The sequence below is a fragment of the Rhipicephalus microplus genome, chromosome 2, assembly GCF_043290135.1.
Source record: "Rhipicephalus microplus isolate Deutch F79 chromosome 2, USDA_Rmic, whole genome shotgun sequence".
Lineage (NCBI taxonomy): Eukaryota > Metazoa > Arthropoda > Arachnida > Ixodida > Ixodidae > Rhipicephalus > Rhipicephalus microplus.
Genome location: NC_134701.1, coordinates 267,441,205 through 267,464,088, shown reverse-complemented (window position 1 = coordinate 267,464,088; position 22,884 = coordinate 267,441,205). Strand labels below are relative to the sequence as shown.

The 22,884-nt window shown below is 42.6% G+C and overlaps 1 protein-coding gene across 1 annotated transcript; it reads right to left on the bottom strand.

The window, feature by feature from the left end:
• Nucleotides 1-3,320: 3,320 nt before the first annotated feature.
• LOC119170010 (peptidyl-prolyl cis-trans isomerase D-like) lies at nucleotides 3,321-22,865 on the bottom strand. Its single transcript, XM_037421024.2, has 11 exons — nucleotides 22,715-22,865; nucleotides 22,009-22,146; nucleotides 19,064-19,170; nucleotides 17,823-18,014; nucleotides 16,866-16,988; nucleotides 13,648-13,754; nucleotides 9,629-9,718; nucleotides 8,618-8,675; nucleotides 7,124-7,210; nucleotides 6,066-6,108; nucleotides 3,321-3,714 (listed from the first exon to the last, which is right to left on the bottom strand). The coding sequence occupies exons 1-11, from the start codon at nucleotides 22,779-22,781 to the stop codon at nucleotides 3,626-3,628; spliced, it is 1,101 nt and encodes a 366-aa protein (XP_037276921.2). The 5' UTR covers nucleotides 22,782-22,865; the 3' UTR covers nucleotides 3,321-3,625.
• Between the last annotated feature and the right edge of the window lie 19 nt (nucleotides 22,866-22,884).

Genomic DNA, 22,884 nt, shown 5'->3' with positions numbered 1-22,884 from the left:
GACATAAACGGCGGCGAAGCTAATGCATCAGGGGAACATGTCGTTACATATTGCAGTGAAACCAATGCACCATGGGAGCTGGGAAGGTGGCCCTTACACGTAGGTGAGTCGCTGAAATTCGTGACGTCAGTCAAAAGTTAAGCCTTATCATATGGGTGATATGGACCTCAATTTTTCGACTGCTTTTCAATATTTATTATTGTGAAGCGAACCCAACAGGGGAATTTCAGCTCGGATGCTATATCTTGTACACGTAGGTGCGTTGCGGCAGTTCCTGACGTCAGACAAAAGTCGAGCCTTGTCATGGGTGATAAGGGGCTCAGCTTTTTCGACTGCTTTCAGACATATACTGCGACAAAGCAAACGCAACAGGGAACTTTCAGCTATTAAGGTGGCTCTTACGTACGTTAGTGCGTCGCTGCAATGTGTGACGTCAGACAAATATTGAACCTTATTATGGGTGATAAAGAGCTCAACTTTTCAGACTGATTTCAGACATACACCAGATAGGTGTTTCGCTCGAAAGGCAGCAGGCCTGACCACACGTGTGGTCAGGCTTATCGCGCTATCGGAGTCTAACGAAACCCGAACAGAAGCAAGCCTTCATGATGGCATAGTGCGCACCGTTCACTTATCACCATGGACAGCACGTATATATGTACAGTGCTGCCGAACAGGATGCGCGCGACTGCCAATGGTGATAACTGGACGGAGCGCACTTAACCATCACGACGGCTTGCTGTTGTTCGGGTTTCATATTTGACGCCGATAGCATACGCGTGCGTTGCAGACCGTCACCACGTAGGGAGCGCAGCTTCGCGTAGCCGCACACCCTCTCTATACAAGAGGGTGCGGCGCCGCGCCAAAAAGCCAAGCGCTGAAGGGCTGCAATGCGTACGTGTGGCAAGGCCTTTACACGCATAGGCGTGCTCACGGGGAGGGCGGACGCTGCGACGTTCCTCTGCGCACCTCTATATGCGCATCGCTACTGTTCGTTTTAGACTACAAACATAAAAAAAATGGCAGCATATCCACGGAGTGCATGATGGAGAGTGGGGCGAAGCATTCGTCCGTCCATTCGTTCTTACTTCCGTACGTCTGTGTGACCGTCCATGCGTCCATCCATGCATCTGTCTGAGTGTACGTTCGTCCATCTATTCAACACTTAAAGTACCACCATCTCGCATCTTTTCATGATATATTCCCCATATAGGAGCACCACTACCCAGCGGACATTCCAAGGACCAAACGAGAGGTGGCACACGCACACTTTCTGACGGCTTGCGCTTCATGTCTACTTCCCACCTTTAACTACCTCGAGTTCATGGTATATACTAGTTCACTGTATTCATGGCACTGCGGCCCAACGCTCGCTAAACCTTTCTAAAACCAAGGAGGTTATGCCCAGCGAGTATAACGTAGCAACCTTTTCCTGTCAGATAGTGCTCAATGTACATGCCAATGGCTGCTAATGGGAAATGAGAGACAGGAGAATTCGGCTTTTACTTTCTTACGGCTTGCGCTTCGGGTCTACTTCCCACCTTTAACCACTCCGAGTTCATGGTATATACTAATTCACTGTATTCATGGCAGTGCAGTGCACGAAGTCCGAAACAGGTGTAGTAACAGCACCTTTTGTGTCCCCGTTTATAAATGTTAATACGACGTGGGAGCGCATGAACCCGGCTCATATATTGGTCGAGTTTAAAATTGTTTCTCGCTGTATGTAAACACCATATGTACTTTTTATGGGCGCCCGATACCAAAATATATCAATCGACTGTGAAGATACGAGCGCTAAGGTCATGTTACTACTCCTGTTTGTACTTCGTACACGGCAGAATTATGCTCTTGTTTTCGACCGATGCATGCAGATAGGGGTGACAGGCAACTTCCATTCGAATACCTTAAGCTGAAATTAAAATGTAGTCCATATTACTCAATTTGTTTACCTTTGTGGACACTTTTCTTACCATATCCTTGCAGACTTGCAGTCACTGAGGCAAATGCGACAAATAATTCACAGCCGTGTATTTTTACAAGACTCTCTCATACAGTCAGCACTAGCAAAGACAACGCTCCAGACACCTCTTAAGCACAAAAACCCAAATGTCTCATCACATTGTGTTATGGTATGTACAGAAATGGGCTGACAAGCATACATGGCACCCATAAAAAGTATGTACATGCATTTGTGTACAGGTTCTAGTACGTAATGTGCCAGAAGTGGGTGGAATAAAAAAAAGAGCAATGTGAAACAAATAGATGGGGGAGAAGTGTTTTAATGAAGTGACTGGACAACTTTTGTCAACTTTCATGTCTCACCACCTCAGAGCACTGCCACGTTACTGATTTAAGATACTGTGAAGGCAAGTTTGTCACGGTTCAAGACTACAAACAGAATCCTTCATTTAGAAAATTTGCAAGAATTGCCACATCATACAAAAAGCAAAAAAATGTGTAAAGTGGTGGCTAGGAGTGACCCTTAAAATGGTGACTTCTTTTCACAATGTCCAACAACTCTCTGTCCTGTGACTTTTTTAACAGCAGTACTTGGCACGGAGCATCAGCAAATTTCTCCCCTATTCAGCTTGTGCTAAAATGTACATTTTCCACTGCATCTCTTGTGTGCAAGAACTCGTAAAAAAAATACAAACCAGCTTTTGAAAAGAACTAGTACGGCCAATACAACTGCAGCACAAGTGACACCCAAGGTGTAAAACTTCCTACTGCCGCAGCCAGCAACAGCAGGGAACAATATCAGTTGTTCTACGAATGTTACAGTATTGCTAGCTGGCTTTCCAGCAAGATAAATTGTTTTCCATATAGTGGGTGTGAAGTGAAGTCGTTTGCACAGCCTCCACACGATGATTTGTGCACCAGGAGCTTTCATGCCGCGTTGCATTTGCATTAGGTGAAAATAAATGTGCCTGCAATACAATGCCGCTGTATTTGTATTGGCTGCACAAACGCACTTCATGTGTATGAACAAAAATGATTCACACTATGAAGTGCCACATCTCATATTGTACACGTCTGCCGAAATAAAAATTGTACAAAAACTGCAGTTGAACAGTTAAGTACGCAACCTTTTTTTTTGAATACTGTCCTCCGCTGCTCTTGTGCGTTTCACACTCTTTCAGGAGTATTACTATCTGCCAGCATTCCTCAGAATTCATCTGCTCTCGGCCCTGTTGGCACGAAAACTAGATAAAACAGGAGTCGAGTGTCATATGTTACGTCACAAAACGGTAACATTGTGCAACCTTCCAGCTCTCTCTGATGTGTCCCCGGGAGGTGGTTTAGGATCACTTTATACAGATTTAGGAGGTGTGGTCACTTTACCCTAACTTGCAGCAAAGGAAATAGGCTGCCATTGTAAATGCCTTTCTAAAAAACACAAGGCAATGTTGACAGCACAAGTCTATCGCTGCCTGCGCACTTTAGGTTTGAGCTAATCAAAGCAACTGGCCACAGCCCACTGGTGTCGCCTTCAGGTGAAGCATGCACAAAGCTTGTTAAGGTGTGCACCAGCGCTTCTGATGTGGATGAGCTGTCCAAGCTCTAACAGGGCACAGCAGCCCGACAGTGAAACTATGTAGATGATGGACGCCATTCCAAGAGCTCAGTTGAAAAGTTTTGCATAGGCCTTGCGCTCCTTTGCCTTGTAGGCTTGCATTTCGCCTTTGACAGCTGCGATCTCTGAAAGTATTGCTGCAGAAAAATGAACGCCACAGTCAATGCACCGCAACTATGTAGAGAATATAACGAGAAATTACAGTACTTACTGGCATATACCTTGCTGGTTTACGGTGTGTTCAATCTTGGAAATAATCAGAGAAAGAAAAGGCAGCCAGGCATCCCTCAATAAAGGGCCATTTAAACAAATACTCAAATCACATTTTTTTACTTGTACTGCATTTACACAACTGTAGGCTGACCCGTTTATCAGAGTTTGACATTTGAAGTTGGGGGGTCAACGTACAATCAAAATCAGAACTAATGCCGCCAGTTAAGGTGGCAGAAACAAAAAATCCGGGATGTTGTGGCACGGTTATGGCATCATGTTTGCATTCCGGCTCTACCTGTAACACATAACGCATTTTCTCATGTATAATGCATACTCTCAGCCCCATTAAGTGGGACACTTCTTAAAAAAATAATACGAACATATTGCCTCAATGGTAGCTTCTTTGCATAGCTGTGAAGCACTGCCGTGAAGCCATATTTGCACATGGGAATTCAGTTTTCAACACAAAAGTGTTTTATGCTGGCGTCCACCACGGCTCCGCTGACATATTTTCGTCACAGATATGACGTTGTAAAGTATATCCGAACAGATTGTAAAGAAAAAATGAGAAAAAAAAGTTCCGTTGTTGGTCCGTGCTCGTCCTATTTATGCTCATTTCGTGCGTGCTTTCTGCTTTAAATGCGCGCTGCAAGTTTCGAGCTGATTGTCGTTATTACAATTTGTTGCTGTAGCATTCATTCCTTCAACCTTGTGATGAAACAATGCACAATAACTCTCAATTGCCTCTGCTAAAACATGTTGCACTTTCGTGTTATGCTGATTCCTAGAAAGAGGGATCAGCTACATTTTGTTTTGACTTCCTAAAACACCTTTAGGGCTTGTTGGTGACACATTCTTAAAATATTCCAGCAGTATATTTGTGAGGATCGGTTAGAGAAGTGCATAGCAGAACAGGTGCCAAGTCCAAATATATAGTTTGCAAACTAGGGAGTCAACACGAACCCTGATTCCGTAGTTGTAGCCATATGGGTCATTCCATATCAAGGGCACCCGGTCAATTTTGACCACCTACGATAATATTGAAAAAACTGTGGAGGCATATACGAATGTGAGAAAAAATTATTGAGGCATTATAATTGGCAAAAAAAATTTTGTGTTGCCTAGAGGGAGCTTCAAACTTTGGGCACCCAATTGAAACTGTGCTGTGCTAAATAGTTTATATATTACTGGTTTGAGTAATTAATTTGGAACAATTTTTTCATTAATCTCAAGGCACTTGTCTTTCATGACTATGATAGTTCATCTATTTTTGTATTATTTTTTTATTTTTTTCTTTGGTGAAAAATTGAAATATACTGAATGTTTTGCATTTTTTTTATAAAGAAGCAAAAATATTTTCGCCAGTAATATATTAAGATTTTCTGCTCTACATGTTTCTATATTAAGAGATTAAAATACTTTGAGAGAAAATGAAGCAAAAATGTTGCGAGAATGTTGTGGCAAAATTAAGAAAAACAGCATTTTGACTCGTATTGTGGCCTAATTTTTGCAATGTAGCAGTTCAAGTAAAAATATGGCTTTTATATTATTGCATAGAGTAGTTTGTCAGTAACATAAGGAGGAAGTCTGAGAAGAGTAATCTTTGTTTTAAGGGCAAAAAAAATTTTTGAAGCGAACAACCAGAAAATAGTAGGAAGCCCACCCTTACTTCACCTTCACTGCATAGCACATAAGAGCAAGGTTCCAGCGTGAGCTTTTTGGCAGCAAATAACGAGTGTCATACAGCTCCTCGTCACTTGTTTTAGTATTACTGCTGTATATAACGTCAAGATGGGGCATTAGTGCTTTCTTTATGAAACAACGTCTTGTCCCTTGGACTATCAAAGGGCAGGTTATGTTAAACCACCTCTTAGCCCCAAGAGACAGAGGTATAACGCAGTCGATGGCCTGCAATAGAGTATTTAGGCATTGTTCTTGGCTTATGATAATGAATACACATGTTCTTTATAATAGTTGACAACATAGTTAAAGTGTATTTCATTTAAGCTATTTTTATGATGTTTCAGGTATAGGCTGATGCGTGATCGCTTACCACTGGTGTGCATAATGAAATGATTTGTCCTAGACACATTAGAGATGACTCAATATTGTGCCCAAAAATGATACTTGAGACACTATTTCCGGATGGATTTTAACATTTTCAAAGCAACATAGCACTAATATTAAATGAATCTGAAGTGGCATCAGACACAAAGGCATAAGACGGGAGCACACACTACCTGTTTATAAAAGCCTGGTGGCAAATGCTACCTACCTTTATTGTTGGGGGAGAGGGAGAGTGCTTGTTGTAGGTTCACCTGCAAAACCACAAAGCAACACCTTGGGGCCCTGGTACACTTTTTCAGCGTGCTCAGAAAAAGCAGCCGATCTAGGCTCCTAAGGACAAGTGAGCCAAGCACTATAGCGCACCATGCGGCCTGGAAGTTGTAAGCATTTCTTACAGTCAGCTACAAATTGTTCTCTCTTCTTTCCACAAATAATGCCATATACTCAAATTCACAGTCATTGACCGATTTAAGTATTGCATGCTGGTTACAGCAACACAATGAAGGGTTTTCCTGCTGTGGGAGGCCACCACATGCCCGCACGCTCACTCACTACACTGTTAGTAGTAAGAGCTCAAGGTCGTGATGTGCGCGTGGCGTAACTTCTTTCCCCAGTGCCACCCCTTCATGTTAAGCACACTCTTCGGGATAAGAGAAGAGAGAAAGAAATTACAGCGCACAACAAACCTTCGTTAACTCCACTTGAACTTGGCGTATTCAAAAGGAGTGATGCTGCAAGGGCAATGCAATGAACGCAATAGCAACATATTGGGATGTCATGAGACGAATGGCTAGCAGATAGAATCTTGGAGCGTGTTGCCCAAGCACAGAGGACACAGGAAAGGAACTCACACAGGACGAGCGTGTACATACTAAGAACATTTACAGCTCTGCACTTCACGTGCTTCTCACACACAAAGAACGCACGAAACATACGCACAGGCATACACAAGACGATCGCGAACTTACAAAAGTCACAGTCATTACTTCACTGTGTTCGAACAGAGCGCTTTTTTTGCTAGCCCTTTGCAGTGAGCCAAGTGACCTTCGTGCACTCTGCAACCTAAACGCAATTTTTTCGGTGAGAGCATAAGACGTACAAACTGCCCCCACCAAAAAATAAGCGCAGGCATGCCTGGGTACAGGAGACTACTTGCCGTAGCGCAAAGTTCAGGTTGTGAGCCAGCACATTGTGATTCACATAACACTGCATACAAAAAGCGTTAGCCCACGAAGTCGAAAAAAATCAGCATAAAAGGGAACATACCATGCTTTTCTCGTACTCTCGCATGCCATGGAAAGCCTGGCCCCTCCGGAAGAGTGCCTTGGGGTGTCTTGGTTCAAGGTCGAGGGCCTGCAAATGTGCGCAAAGCTGAAACGTTCAGCCCTGGCATTTCTCACTGGGTTAGCTCTTAGGATTCATTAAAGTCTATGCTAAACTCCACCGCGGTGGTCTAGTGGCTAAGACTGGGGCTGCTGACACGCAGGTCCCGGGATCGAATCCCGGCTGCAGTGGCTGAATTTTCGGTGAAGGCAAGAATGCTGTAGGCCCGTGTGCTCAGATTTGGATGCACATTAAAGAACAACAGGTGGTCGAAATTCCCGGAGCCCTCCACTACGGCACGGCATCTCTCATAATCATACGGTTCATACATGGTTTTGGGACGTTGAACCCCACATATTATTATTAAAGTATTTCTCAATTACTGGTTATGTTTGCCCCCAAAATCTTTATCCGAGTGTTCCCTTCATTTTTTTTTAGTGGACAAGTGGTGAGTAGCGGGGCTTGCCCAATTTTTGTGGCACCTATGCCCTAGGAGTCCTTGCGCCCATAGGACAGATGCACTTTGGTCTCGTCTTTTTTTTACAAAAGACGAGACCAATACAAAAGAAATTTAATTTCTTTTGTATTGGTTGTTTTACAGCTTCACTGCAACACAAGAAATGCTTGATTAATATTATTGTTCAGCTGCCTCACCCCATTTGGAAACATTCTTGCACAGTGACAGGCAATGAGCAGTTGACATTAAAACTCTTAGCCTACCAACATCATTCAAGATAAACGTGGTTAGCTTGCATTATCATAACCTTTCCAAGACTATGTAAATTTTCGTTTAATTTACAAAATGGTTCATCTATTTAAATATAAATGAGATATACAGTCCCACATAAATGAGATATACAGTCCTACACAGAATTATGGGTTATTACAAATATGGATACATGTACACTACTGTGTACAGAACAGGTGTGCAATGAAAATGGCTACTAACAGATTCACGTATCTAGACACCTTTTCAGTGGTCATATTGTGCATCTATATAGCTGCCCAAATATCAAACACAAGTAGGTTTTGAGCGGTAAATCCATATGCATGTCTTTTATAAGCAATTTTTCACCACAGTGCCCATATTAAAGACAATAGATATTATCCCAGTCTGACTAATTTAAATTTATATAGCCTATGCTTGGCTTATGCACTTATGCTTATGCTTGGATAAAACTCGCTGTATGTAGCAGTTCGAAATTAAAAGAAATCACATACATTACTAAAAATAACACATACAGTATAAAAGCAAATATCTTAAAAAAAAGTCGGGCAGAACAATTAAAACAAGAAAGGTTTGAAATCAAATTACAGAAATAAATAAGATATTTCAAATAACTTTGTGTAGTATCAAAAAGCTGACACTATCCCTCCACCCTCACTCCAGTAAATATAACATCAAGCAAAATTTCAGAACCATTCATAATTGGTCACCTCATCGCAGTCATCCAAAGCCTGGTGGTACCTCTTCAACTTCAGCTTGGACGCAGCACTGCAGAAAAAAACTGAAAGCTGAAATACACCTAGCGAAATGTTTTGTAACATATAGCGTCCAAGGACTTCGAGCCGTCACCCGAAGCACCGCCATCATGATAGACAGAGGGTGGGAAGGGACGGGGGTCAATCCCCTTTTACCCCTGCCTCGCCCTAAGGAAACTGGCAGACTTTAAAGTAAGATCATTCATCAAGTCATTCATTCTCAGTTGTCCTTTTCAAGCTGTAATATTCAGCATACTTTCCATCATCTTTGTGATTGCTGAAAGATGTTACTTGAAATGGCTTTTCATTTAAAGATGTGAAATCTTCTGGGTTGTCTTGTGCAGTGGCACTTTGAACTTGTCTCTTGTGCCCACTGAATTCTCCCCTACAGGTCCAATACATGCAAGTAAAACTGAGACTACTGTTTTTCCATTAATTTGACACTGTAATGACAAAATGTATCCAACTTCCTACTGTAACCCCAAGCTTTCCTTGCTAATCATTACCATTATTGAGCAGTCAAACAAAGTATGAAATAAAATGTTTGCATCCAGACAAGTGGTAAGGAAATATTCCACGCAAAGCATGTCGATAATGCCAAAATGCCACTGCTACACTGATGTAATCCCGAAGACCTCTTACCATCTGAAACAGCAGGAACGTCTGTACAGCCAATTTCAGCAGGTTAAATTGCTTGAAGCTTCCAGTGCTGTAGAACACCATGCAAATGCAACTTTATGGCGGAACGGCTGGATTTAAGTGACAAAGTGCCCCGCAACGTGAACTATGTATGGCCCACGCAGCTCAGTAAACTGTGCGTTTTATAGCCACATCTTCATTAGCAAATTTCATATTCTTTTAGTCTTTCTTCACGTATCAAATTAAGCAATGTTTCAGTTCCAACAAAGCAAAAAGCAAGCCTATGTTTTGCAGTTCATTAAGATGCACAGAAGCTTCCCCACTTACCTGTTAAGAATGCAAGGCAACACCACGCTGGCTATCCTGCTTTCCTGCTCTTTGGAGAGGTCGTTCACCTCGTGTAACCTGTTGAGATACCTGCGAAAACAGTGAAAGGTACACATAATTGCTTTCTCGATCAGGTTTAACAAAGATCTCACGTACCGAAGTCTTCAGCAGAAATTTTGTTTCAAAACAGCTTGATTCATAGAAAAAAGAAGTGCTGCTATAACGAAAAGCAGAACAAACTACAAAAGTAGCATGACTAATGGATCACAGTCAAATACTTACACCGCATGCTGCATAGCTAACAGTACCTAAAAGTGAAACTTACTTGTATAAAGAGAAAATCATGGCACAACTTAAATTGTATACAATACATAGAATAAGCAGCACGATGAAGCTCCTTTTGCCACTTCCTGCTTTTGCCTCTGTGCCACCACCAATGTGACCCTTCAGGCCATCAGGTCTCTCCGTCATGTAGTAGTAATGGTGACACAGTAACTTCAGCTGAACATAGTCATGATGAGGTGTATTCAAAACAATTATTTTCAATTGTTTTTTTTTTGTTATTCGGTTGAACCCAGATACCACAAAGTAGTTCAACATACTGATACCTCAAAATACAACATATATACATACCCGAGGCTTATTTAAAAACCCTGCATGCCTCACGAAGTCACTTGAGAGCATGAAAAGCTGAATGAAGTTCACTGATATTTTTTTTCTCTTCAAGGTTGCATTGAACACATAAAAGCTTGTTGTTCATTTTTCCTGCACAGAACTTTTGAAAAAGTGTGCGTCACAATGGGACACCTTTGTTTTTCTTGTTTTTTTTTTCAAAGCAGAGCAGCGGCCCTCTCTCCAATACTCAATGGCTGCAGTTTATATGCACAGTGGTAAGTCCTCTACACTGGTATTGTTCACCGCAATCACATGGCTGTGTAGGGGTTAAACATACTGAAGCAGATTCACCAATATCTAACACAGAAAATCTTGCTCTGTGAACCACACGTATCTTAAGACTTGCCCATCGGTAATTTTTTTTTTTCTACTGCTTGCAATGCCCTTTAGGTAAAATGCTCCAACTGAAAGAATCAGAGAAGACCATTCTTCGTAGTCAGTATGGACGTTTCTGATAAAGCAAGTGACCACACAAGCTGTGGCGCAGCGTTGTACGAGCTCAATGAAGAAGTGAACAGAAGTTTCAATTAAATATAACACAACAGTATACTTTTGCATAGAATATCGCAAGGAATGCATTTAATGAAGTATATTATAGAATATGTCTCGGTTTCAACACATTCAATATTCATCTAAAAATTAATATTGTAGCCTACAAATCTTCAATTTCAGCCATTCAACACAATCACACGTGCAAGCGATGCAAAGACACAAATTTTATAGTATCTGCATCAGTTTTACCAAAAGTGTACCCCAAATTAAGCTGCGTCAAGCCAAGCTTTCCTCAAAGAGTTCAGTGTTCGTCAATACTGTCAGTGACCAGAACTAAATGTATTGTTTTTGTGCGAGTATAATGACTAAACGAGAACATAATAATACAGCTAGCTACTTTATAAGAGGCATGCTATGGGCATAAATTCTTATCCTTTATATAATATCTCTCTTATAAGTGGGGTACCTAGTATTCACTTTCTTACGAAGCCGTATTTTACTGTAGGCACACTGGCGTCTCTTATACCCATTTGTCTCTCATATTAGTCTCTTACAAAGGGGCTCACTGTAGTTACTTTTGCGGCCATTTCAACTTTATGTGACCAGCTTATATATTTAATTAAGGGAACCATATGGAAAAAGAAACGTTTCCCTTGCTATGACTGGTACTTAGTTGGACCTTGCGCTGTTTCATTTACTGAAATGAAAGCATGGTCAATGAAATCATACATTTCCTTCACTTCAATGGTGTCTTTTTTTTTAAGGTAAAATGTAGAGCTGAGCGAATGGCAAAATTTTGGGTGTGCAGTGAATTTGTATATTCCTAGAATAGTTTTTAAGTATTTCCAAGTATTTCCAAGTGAAATTGCAAAAAAAAATTTGAAGCAGATTCCCAGGCATAATCTTATGATATAGTCATATGAAAGTGTTTCTTATGGTTAGGTTGATGAAACGGTGGTAGAGTGGTGTTTTATAGCTGTCTTATTAAGAATGAGGCAAAGCACCAGACTTTTTGGACTTTCTGCCAATATTTCAGGTCCAAAACGGCATTAATTGAGCCTCCACTTTTGCCACATCTATCATCTCCATGTTGGAACCAGCATTTTTTTAGAGTCAATACATTTCCGACCGCTGCAGAGCCTGAAAGGCAGCTTGGCTGCAATACGGGTATTACAGGGTGAAGCATATAGAAATCTGAAGAAGTCACTGCCATTCCTATGTTGACGAATTTTCCAGGGCCGATTTCACTCGGAACGAAAATTTTCTTCAACCAAACTCACTCAGACTCACGGCTTCATCTGGGTCTAATTGAGTCCGAGTGAGTCCACCCATAAGTGAGTTCGCCGACCTATGGTAGCAAGCAACCAAATTGTCACAAGCTACCGTCGAGACATCAAAACGAACCTTTGATAACGACATTTACGACAAATTACGACCGCTCTCTCACTTTTTACATGAAATGAGAATGTAAAAAAGGTAGTCGATACATTGCATTCCTTGAAGTACACGCGGATAAAAAGCATCGAGAGCAAATTGCAACCGAAGCGAGGACCAGGAGAGCAGCGATGTTACCAGAAAATTCTACGCTGTCTTCCAGGGGACAAGCGATCTTTTCAAGTTTTACAGGACAGCGCGACGCAACAAGTGGCGGCGACGAATGGGCCTCTGCGACAGCAAATTTTGTCACTCGTCGCTGTCGTTTGTCGCGAGAAAATTATGTCCGTGAGGTTAGAGCTTTAAAATAGACCGTACTATGTCTGTGCATGTCTGCCCGTCTGTCCGTGTGTGCATGCAACAGTCTATTCATCTATCTGTCCATCTGTAAGTGCATCTATCTGTCCGTCTGCGCATTCATCCGTCACTTTGTGAATTCCAAAGTGTGTTTGGCGACCGCCTGGCCCCATTGAGATGAGTTCGGTCAGAATGGAACGCGATGTGCGCATCTCCCTCCTTGCATGAGTGGACACACCAGACACAGCGACGCTACGCAAGCAATGCAGGAGTGCTGTAGTGTCCGACACGAGGAATGACCGGCATCCACTGGTGCGCACCGGCGACCACCTCGCACTGCTAAAATAATTTAATAAACATTTTATAATCGGCCTAGGAGCTTCACTTCCATCATCAACATTCCCTTTGTAGATCGGCTGCTAACTTTTTCTTCTCTAAAAACTGCCATCAAGTTTTAAGAAAAAAATACCAGTTTGACCACAAGGGAGGAGCAATGAATATGAAAGAAATTATGTTATACGAAGTAAGGCTGGCAGCTAACTATTGGATCTGATATAACGTAACACTCCTTTAGTACAGCCAGGATGCTGTATTAGCACAGCCTCTTCACGTTAAGAGTACAGCACGTATAAGTGTTTACGAGCTATTCGCGCTGACGCCTGCTGAGATAGCGCGCACACGAGCGGTATGGACATTACAGAGCTATCAGCTGCTTCTGGAGCGATCACAGCCTTGACCAGACCACAACTGTAGCAATGAATGGAAAACACGACATTTCAGCCATGTTTTCGGGAACGGCGCACCTTGCGGCTAAATTTGGGTGCTGCAGCGCAGTACGGCGCTGATAGGAGAGGTTGGCCCAGCCGGGGTGGTTCGACGCAGAATGGCACAGGTGAACAAGTTTAGCGCGCAATGGCGCAAATGGTGTAGCTGTTCTACCCTTGTACTGAATATTTGCACCTCCCTATGAAAATGCAAAATCTTGCATTTTACAGCCTCAACAATGGTAGTAACTCTGCTGCATGTGGCCCAGCAAGAATTGTATCTCCCTCACTGTTGGTGATGAGCAACCTCAAGCATGCGAAGAATGTGCCATGCATGAGGAGTCAGAAAATACCAACCTCAAAGCTTTCTTGTACTTGGCATTTGCTGAAACATACTCTTCTTTCCGAAAGTAGCGGTTACCCGACTGCCGAATTTTTTCAGCTACACACATTATGTGCTCAATCTGAAAAAGATTTGACACGGTAGCCGTCATAAGCATAACATAAGGCGCAATTTTTTTGAGACAATGTTATAAAGACTTATCTCTTGAAACAACAACAGTAATACAGCTGGTCCTAGTGCACAGAATGCCGTGGAAAGTACCAAGGGACAAATGCAATAAAAGGGGCATGCGATTTCCTGCATGTGCTGTGCAGGCGAATTCTCGCACAAGGCATTTAGTAGATTCAGAATCGGAGTACAGCATGAGCTCTCTATGAGGAGTTATTTTGCGCAAGGTCGAAGAATTGCCAATATTTTACACTTGATATTTTCAACAGCCTTCATTAGCACTTCACAAAGGCCATGTTGAAATTGCAGATGGTCACTGACACAGTAATACAAGAACATTTAGCACAGGTTCTCGACATTAGTAAGCTGAGAAGCGCTTAGTACCAGACTATGGTGGAGAAATTTGCGGCATGAGGACTCAAAGACAAGAAAGGAGACACGACGTGCTATTGTACAGCATAGTTTTATTGCTGCAGCCGTTTCATGTGCCTATATACTTGAGGGTGCATACTCAGAATTTATAATTTTTAATGTTCTTTATATCTATATTCTATACTTTTATTTCCTCCTTCTGCACAGGCCCTGTCATGTATATAAGCAGATGAAACGGCTGCAATGATAAAACGATGTCATAAGACAGCGCTGTGTGTCGTCTCCTTTCTCATATTTGTGTCCTTGCTAGCATCAAGAAATGCTGATTCAATGACATACTGAACATGAATTTAAAAGACATTTCAACAATAGCAGGAGGCTTGCTCAAAAAAAGAAAGGCTTTGCTGTTTAAGGACATTGAATCAAGAGATTACGGTGTTGCCCGCTCTATCTCTTCTAAGAAGAAAAAATACACCATCTCTCGCTAAAGGGAACCGGGTGTAGATGCGAAGCAGCGGGCGTTGACGCTGGCACTCGTCGCGGCAGTAGAGAAACCTGGGTAGCCGCAAAGCACGCAGTGATAGACTGGTGTTTCCAACTGGAACATTTAAATCACTGCTAATGGGCAATGAGAGACAGAAGACTGCCATTGAACACAAAGACCCGCAGTCCACATTTAGTTAATGCGCATGATGTGAATATTTATTGTTCAACAACGCACATGAGATATCTTCCATTGGCACCACCTTGACGGTTAAGATCCAGTGGCTATATGTATGAGGTGGCCAGTGAACGGTTGTGCAGTGAGAGCATTTGTTTATTCAAGAGGAATGGAAGTGGGCTTTAGTGTTTTGGAACACCTCAGGGAGCAGGAATAACGCTGTTTTGGAGCAGGTTTGGGACAGTAAATGGGAGTATTGGAGCAGGTTCGGAGCACCAAAAGGCACGTTTCGGAGCAATGCAAGTTAGTTTTGGAGCAACTTTCTATGGTCAAACATCATTGTCAATCAAAATTATTTCTAGTAAAAAAAAATTCTAATGATTTTCACTAAGCATTTAGTACTAATAAGCTCACCACACTTATTACCCACAAGTGTTTTTGTGTATGCATGTGTGCATCTGTGCTCCCATCACTAAACATCACAGCTTACAGAGAAATAACTCCGAGAAAACAAGGTATAAGCGATGCTTATCTTTTGTTTTCATGGTGACTAGATGTTCACGGCGCACTTCATTTGGTGGAAGTTTGTTATCCCCACCCTAATTAAACAGACTACTCTGCTCATCTGTGCTCGGTCTGGAGTGAAGTGGGGACGAGCAATTCACAGGACAAACCGGCGTGACGCTACATTGAGCCACCCAGCAGCAATGGCGTAGGTAGCATAGGCGCCGCACTGCATACAAATAACCAGGAGATGATCGAGTCTACGCAATTATTCTTGTTTCAATGAAACTGTCAGTTGTCGCTTGGTATCAGATTACGGTATGAAAAGCGCAAATATGTATCGCAGAAAGCCGAACCGTTCTGTCGCTATCTCAGTCACTGCGTATCTCCGACCCTGTGATAGCTTTGAAATGCTGCTTTGCCACTGCATGCTATCAAACGATCATGCGAAAATGCGAGCCTAGTATCCTTTCCACACTTTGGCGAAAAGGAAGACTTTTTGGTGGGCACTCTGGGCAACCACTCCTGTGTTACTGCATTTGCTTATTGGTGGCGATGGCGCATGTCAGGAGATGCACACCTGTATTTGTAAACGTGTGCTGCCATTCATGATCATGCCGCATTCCCAGCGGGCACAAATTTTACTGCAGTACTAGATAGTTTAGAGTTACTCATGTTGGTGCCACTACTTTTGTGCAAAAACCACGGCGATAATAGCAATGAGACAAGCACTAGCAAGCCCCATGAATGAAGCGAATCACATGATCATGATCGAACATGTGATCGAACTACATTGGATATTAATGCGGCCGTATCCTTTTGTGTGTGGCCAAGCTCAGTGTTGCTCGGTCGACGATAACATTTGGCTAAATTTGGCAGCTCACACTTCCAATCGACAATTATCACAAAATTTACTGTTTATGCACAGCCTGGCGCAGCAGATCAGATTGGTGCAGCACTTCCACCCCTGTTTCAATAAAGAAATTCGCTTGCAGACGCTGCCTGAATTGGTGTTTCAAGGTGAGTGAGGATGGAGCATGAGAGAGGAGAGAAAGGGGAGGGGACACACAAGCGCAACGGGTGCAGCGAGCGGAGGCTAGCGGATGCTGCCTGCGTTGGCATTGCCGAGGCGAAAGAGAGGACACACATGAGCAGTAAGAATGGTCACGCCGCAGACCGGATTTAACTCTACCATAAGATGCCTCACATCTAAAAAGGAAGCAGTTTTATGACTGCAACGGTATTGTCTGCACAAGTCTGTGAACCTGCACAAACCACCATGAAAATGTAGTACCTTTGACAGTATATTTATTGCTTATTCAGCTCGCATATTTGCCGACTTGGTATACAGTTCAATAACCACTCGTGTAAAATGAGTGGTTATTGGTGAGTAGAGAGGCTAACGACTTACATGTAGCACCTAGGAAAGCAGAGTTACATTTCTGGGCACTTGCTGACATTTTGCAAGCATTGTAGACTGCAGTAGGTATTAGAAGCCCAAGTGTGACCCCAGCCTGAGTCACTCACGTTGCTAAAGTCAAGGTCTGAGTCATCGGGAAAAGGAGGAAAAACATCCTCGGTGTTGTCCTGCTCACAAATTCCAAAGTCACCACCAGGAGGTATCTCACCGCAGTTCTCAATTATGCATTCCTGCGAGAGATTGAACATAACATCTTAAGTGTATACAACTGCAAGGATGAAAAGCAGAGGCACTCGTGGTGTGCGACTCGGAGCAAGTGCACTTCAGGAGAAAATGAGTCCATAGAGAGTTGAAATTCCCTTTCCAGTAAAACTGAGAACTAGAAAAATCAAATGGGCACAAAGAAAATGCTAGCTGATTTACCAGAATGTACTTTCAGCCACTATAGCCTCAGCTTTTGTAATTACGGAGAGAGAGAGGGGGAGGGGGGGTCGGTATTTGTTAGTGCCTAGAAAGCAATTATCGACAACTTCAGCTATTTCAAGCAAGCTAGTCATGTATAACAGATGACCTCGCTATCAAAGAGACATTTTCAAATGCTTTTTTTTTTCCCTTTGGCATTTCCGAGCACAAAAGCACCATAGCACATAGCATACTGTACAGTTTCCTTTTTGTATACAGTGTTTTAGAAAATTTAGGAAAGGCTGTTTGATATTCAGAAAGAATGTTTTGAGAAGCTTAGATAATAACATCTGGGTTATTGATGAGCAAAAACCACATCAAGAGTTCATTCATGTGCACCGCCATTACAAAACACATGGGCCTCCAACATTTCACCCCCATCAAAATTCAACCGCATGGCTGAGATCAACCCCACCACTTTTGGTTCAGCAGTCAAACACCATAACCAGTTTACCATTGCAGTGGACAGTGTTAATGTAAAAGGTACTGCAACGACGACGCTCTGATTCACAGAGCAAAAGCATTTCAGATAAGTATCGCAACTAATCAATGCTATGCTGCACAGGCAGAATTAGAATGTGGAGTGCCAAGCAGTTGCTTACCTCAACAGGAGCGTCATGGTCATTGGTACGAACGTACTCAAGCACTGAGACCACACCTATGCCTTTGACAACCTGGCCAAAGATGACGTGCTTGCCATCAAGGTGGGGTGTGGGCACAGTTATAATATAAAACTGTGAGCCATTTGTATTTGGCCCACTGTTGGCCATGCCCACGAGTCCCGGGCGGTCATGCTGCACCAGAGAAACACAAAGCGATGGCTCATCACATGAAAAGAAAACAAAAGCAGGGGAATAGAGCAAAGGCTTGTTTCTGTGTTACAACACTTAGTGAAAACAACAAACAATGAAGTCAAGGAATACGAAACATTACTTCTAGTTCTTTAAATGTAGTGTATTAATAATAGTATATAAATGGAAAAGAATTAAAGTGGATGAAAAAATACTTTGCCAACAGTAGAGAGAGGACCTACATACAGCCTTTAGATAGCATGCCCGATGCTGTATTGATTCATCTAGGGTGATCATCGCTATTTTCTCCACTTTATTGGGTATTTCTGTATGCGTAACCTGGAGATGTCAGCCAGCGCCACTCTAGCCATGACAGACAGGGTGGAACTTTCTTTATTTTCTTTTTTTTACCAGCTGACGTCATGTAGAATGAGATATTTTAATGAGCTGGCCGCCAACCAAATAAACCCTAGCGTGCTAGTTAGAGGCAACAAGCCTGCTGAAATGAGACCTTCGGTATGAGTGAACATAAGAAGGCAAATAGATTAAGGGCATGTCTCTTTGTTAGGCACAACCTAATGAAATCAACAAACAATGAAGAAAAGAAGGCATAGGGGACATTATTTGAAGTCTATAGCCATAGCATAGTAATAATGACAAAAACGGAAAGAATAAAACAACTTTCCGATGGTAGGGGTCAAACTGAAGGCCTTGACACGAATGTACATGCACGGCTGTGCACAAGCAGGCACTGGTGGAAGTTCGTGCTCGTGTTTAGCGACACGAGTATATACCGGCAGACATACATTTAGCGACCATTTTCGTCTACCACTTATGGTTACAACATTAATATAAGTGTGAGCAAGCATAACTAGGCAATGATAACAGGTTTGCACCCACACTTGGGTGTCAGCGTAATATCCAAGCATGGGCATGCTTATCCTCATGGTGGGCGTGTACAGATGATGTTGCGTAACGAGGGCTGCCACACTGGCAGCAGCGGTAATAAAACTTAACAATGACACAAGAGGCTTGAGAAAGTAAACACCTACTCTTATTGAAAGGTCTTCATCGGGAAAAAATTGGCCGTAGATGCTTTCTCCTCCGGTTCCATTTTTGTTTGTTATGTCCCCACCTTGGACCATGAATTTTGGCATGACTGTAACATAATAAATGAGATGACTTAACAGGCAGAATCAGTGACATTTCATCTCAAGAATGCTATTGCCACTAATTATCTTGGCCTATATCAAGAAAAACAGACAATTTTCACGCTGAAGATATTCATGAAGAGATTATGTAGTGTACCGATACGGGAGTTTCACGTGTCATATACAAGAGGGTTCACTGCTAAAGAAAAAAACGGAGAGCATGTCGTCTGCTCAGCGCCACTGCCGGCCAACTGCAGCAACTAGTTTCGCGCAGGAGCAGTGAGTTTTGTGGGCGGCGCTTGCTTATCGTCTGCTACAGTTGCGGCCGCGCTTCAGCTGGTCGCGAGGCCAGCCATCTCCGTGCTTTGACATTCGTTTACAAGCCTCATAGCCACGCTCAGATAGAAAGCTGTGGCAAGGCAAAAATAAAATTAGATTATCCAAAATACTGCCTCACTGATATTTTCGGTGTAAAGATGTATTTTTCTAACATAGCTATATTAAAGAATATATTTCCTTGTGGAGCGCGCATTTCATCTGCACTGATGCAGACTCGAACTGCTGCAGTGCGTAAGCTGAACAAATAATTTACAAGCGCCTGTAACAGGCACCACGAGGCAACTTTCTTGAAGTGAGCAATTCTTTATCCAAAGAGAGGGCAAACGAAAGACGGCTATTCTGCTGATGTGTCAAGTGACATTTATCTGATTATAGATCATTCCGATCATTTTCGTTCCAGCTCGAGGGAAAGTAACCATATTTTGCTTTCCATCGACTTCGAACGCATTTTGCGACGAGCTGAAGCGCGGCTGAAACTGTAGCAGACCGCAAACGAGCACCGCCCACAACGCTCACTGCTCCTGGGCGAAAGTGATTGCTGCAGCCAGCCAGCGGTTGCACCGAGCATACAACACGCGCTCTGGTGTTCCCTTTCACAGTGGACCCCTCTGTACACAAGTGCCTTTTGGTATCGAAAGAGCCTTGTGCACAACCAACACACCATGATCTGCAAAAGCTCTTTTGTTGGATGGTTCTCACTCTTTTTCACACCTGGTAATGGGCCTCATGAAGTGCACAAAGCTTTACATAATGAGTTAATTGCATCATTTACAATATATAGTGGCATAGGATGGTTGTTAGTTTTACATAGGGCCGACAATAGAATTCTTTAATTACAAGTTACATAAGCATGCCAGCAAAGTAAAAGGAAAGCAGGTAGATGGCTAGTCATAGCGTTGGTTATTTGCAATGCACACAGACTATAGGTGGCGCACGAGGTTATCCAAGATGGCAAACTGAAAGAGTATGCAACTGTTGACTGCGCATCTGTGTCGCAACAGGTTGGGCTTTCTCCCGTCCTTCTCGTAACTCACCGAGAGCGTCCTCAGTTTTCAGAGTTTGTTCAATGTGACTGTGAAATGTTGCTGCATTTTACAAAGCTGCTATTGGTAGCAAACATAATGAGACACCTTGAAACTCATTTAAAAGAGGATCCGGTGTCTAATTGATGGCAAATAAATTTTGAATGCTGTAGCCAACATATTGACACTGGCACAAAGACATGACGTGTTCATGTTCATGTGTACCGTTCAAGGTCTGTATTTTCAGACATCTCACATTGGGAAGAAGCTGTATTTTCAACAGAGACAGTCATTCAATTATGTATGTGAGATTGTACAGCCAAATGTACAGCCACGCTGCAGCAGCAGTGGCTGTACATTTGTCCAGACTGGCTTGAGCGTAACGTTTAAATTTAAGCAGGAAAAAAAAAGTGCGCCGAGTGTATTTTCAAATTGGACTTCTTTTGTAAATGGTCAGAGCAGGTGAATATTATACTGGGCTCTTGACTAGCATGCAGCTGCGAACACTGCTTCACACTTCGACACAGTGAGCCAGGTGAATTGAAACTATGCTTCAATGTGCCGTCTGTACGTTTTGCATGCCACTGTTAAAAAAAAAAACGAAAACAGCATCTCCATTATATGTTCAACCTCTGATTCCATGCAATTTTATTGAATTTGTAGTATAGTACTAACATCCTTTAAATTCCTATGCAGTCCTGCTCATGCATTGGAAATAGAGCTCATGCATTCTTTGCAGCTCAGTTGATGCACTGAAGTGCACAGCACATAATGTTGCTTTTCAATTATTACTCTCTGTGACATTGATAAAAATCTGTTAACAAAAAGAAATTTTAAAGAACCCCACGTGCTTCAACTCTAACCAGAACCCTCCACTGCGGCGAGCCCCACGATCACATTAGGTTTTCGCATGTAATGTACTACAGAAGCTATTGATATTAACAAAACTGAGACGCTTCCACGCATCGAGTCACACGACAACACAACGCCTATCCTCCCTGAAGAACAGCTCTCTCTTGTCACTACGCGGTGCCATCGTACGTGTGCATTGTGAATACAAGCTAACATTGTTGCTAACTTGCGCTCGTAGGAAATGCGCAATCGAGTAAAAATATTTTGTTCTTGAGACGCAACACACGCATAGAATAGCACAGCTTCTTGTGACATGAGCAGCATTTGTTATGCATTTATAAGAATGGCCATGAATTTATGCAAAATTTGTCACAAGTTAGCACCATGTCAAAATCGTACCTATATCTCTTCCTTGCGTCCTTGCCTGTAAAGCACCAAGCAATATACTATTTTCCAATCTTGCGAACTTTCAGTGACAACTAATGAAAATGGAAAGCACGCGGGAAACAGGCAGATGAAAACAGATTGACATTGCTTCCTATTTTCAGATTCATTAGAAACATGAGACTAGCAAACGTTATAGGCATAAGCAAGTTCAGGAACCATGCATAATAATTAGGTCTTGTTGCTAACTTTTGTGAAACCTGCATCCTTTGTAGTGGAGAGGCGCTCTGCTGACTCCCAACCCTTTCTCTCCGGTACACAAGGCTCGAAAGTTCTCTGCAGTCTGTGGTTGGATTTGACGAAAAAGTTCGATCACTATGCGCCCAACTGCATAGAAGAAAAATACAAACAAACGTTAGAACACACCGCAACACATCGCTGCCATAGCGAACCTTTTACGAAAACATTAAAAGTTCAAGGTGGCGAACTTTCAAAGCGCGTCAAGTGAAGAGTGACCAGTGTGTTAAGCGAATGTATATGGTTATTTATCTTGAATAAGACTCGAATTCCGTAAACAGTCATTAGCTTAGAATGACAAAGCGGAATATGCAACGCGAAAGTACCCGCATACTTCACTTTCTAATGATCACCTACGAGTCGTAGTAAACAGACCAACGTGATCAGACACACGCTGGTTAAAATAGCGAATTGAGGTGTTAAACTAGCTAGAGTAAGGAATTCGTAGGTGCCGGTAAGCAACGTTTGAGATAGCGCCAATGTCAGGATCCCGAAGGCGTTAAACCACCATAAATTGGCTGCACCACAGACGATGCACGCCTAAAGTTTCGATTGTCGCAGCCCGTCGCCGAGACACGGCGGGGCTACGGCTGGTATTCGGGGCACGGAGGCGACACTGTAGAATCGTTCTAAGGCGGAGAGTTGGAAAATTTCGTACCGAATTCTTCGCCGATTCGCACGTCGAGGAACACGTGTGGATTCGGTGGCATCGGAGAGTCCGACATTTTTAATGGGACGACAGAATTCGGAGAAGCGATCGCAAACGACCTTCTATGTTTTGTTGCTTGATGGCAGCACAAACATTAAACTTTCTCGTAAAAGTTTATT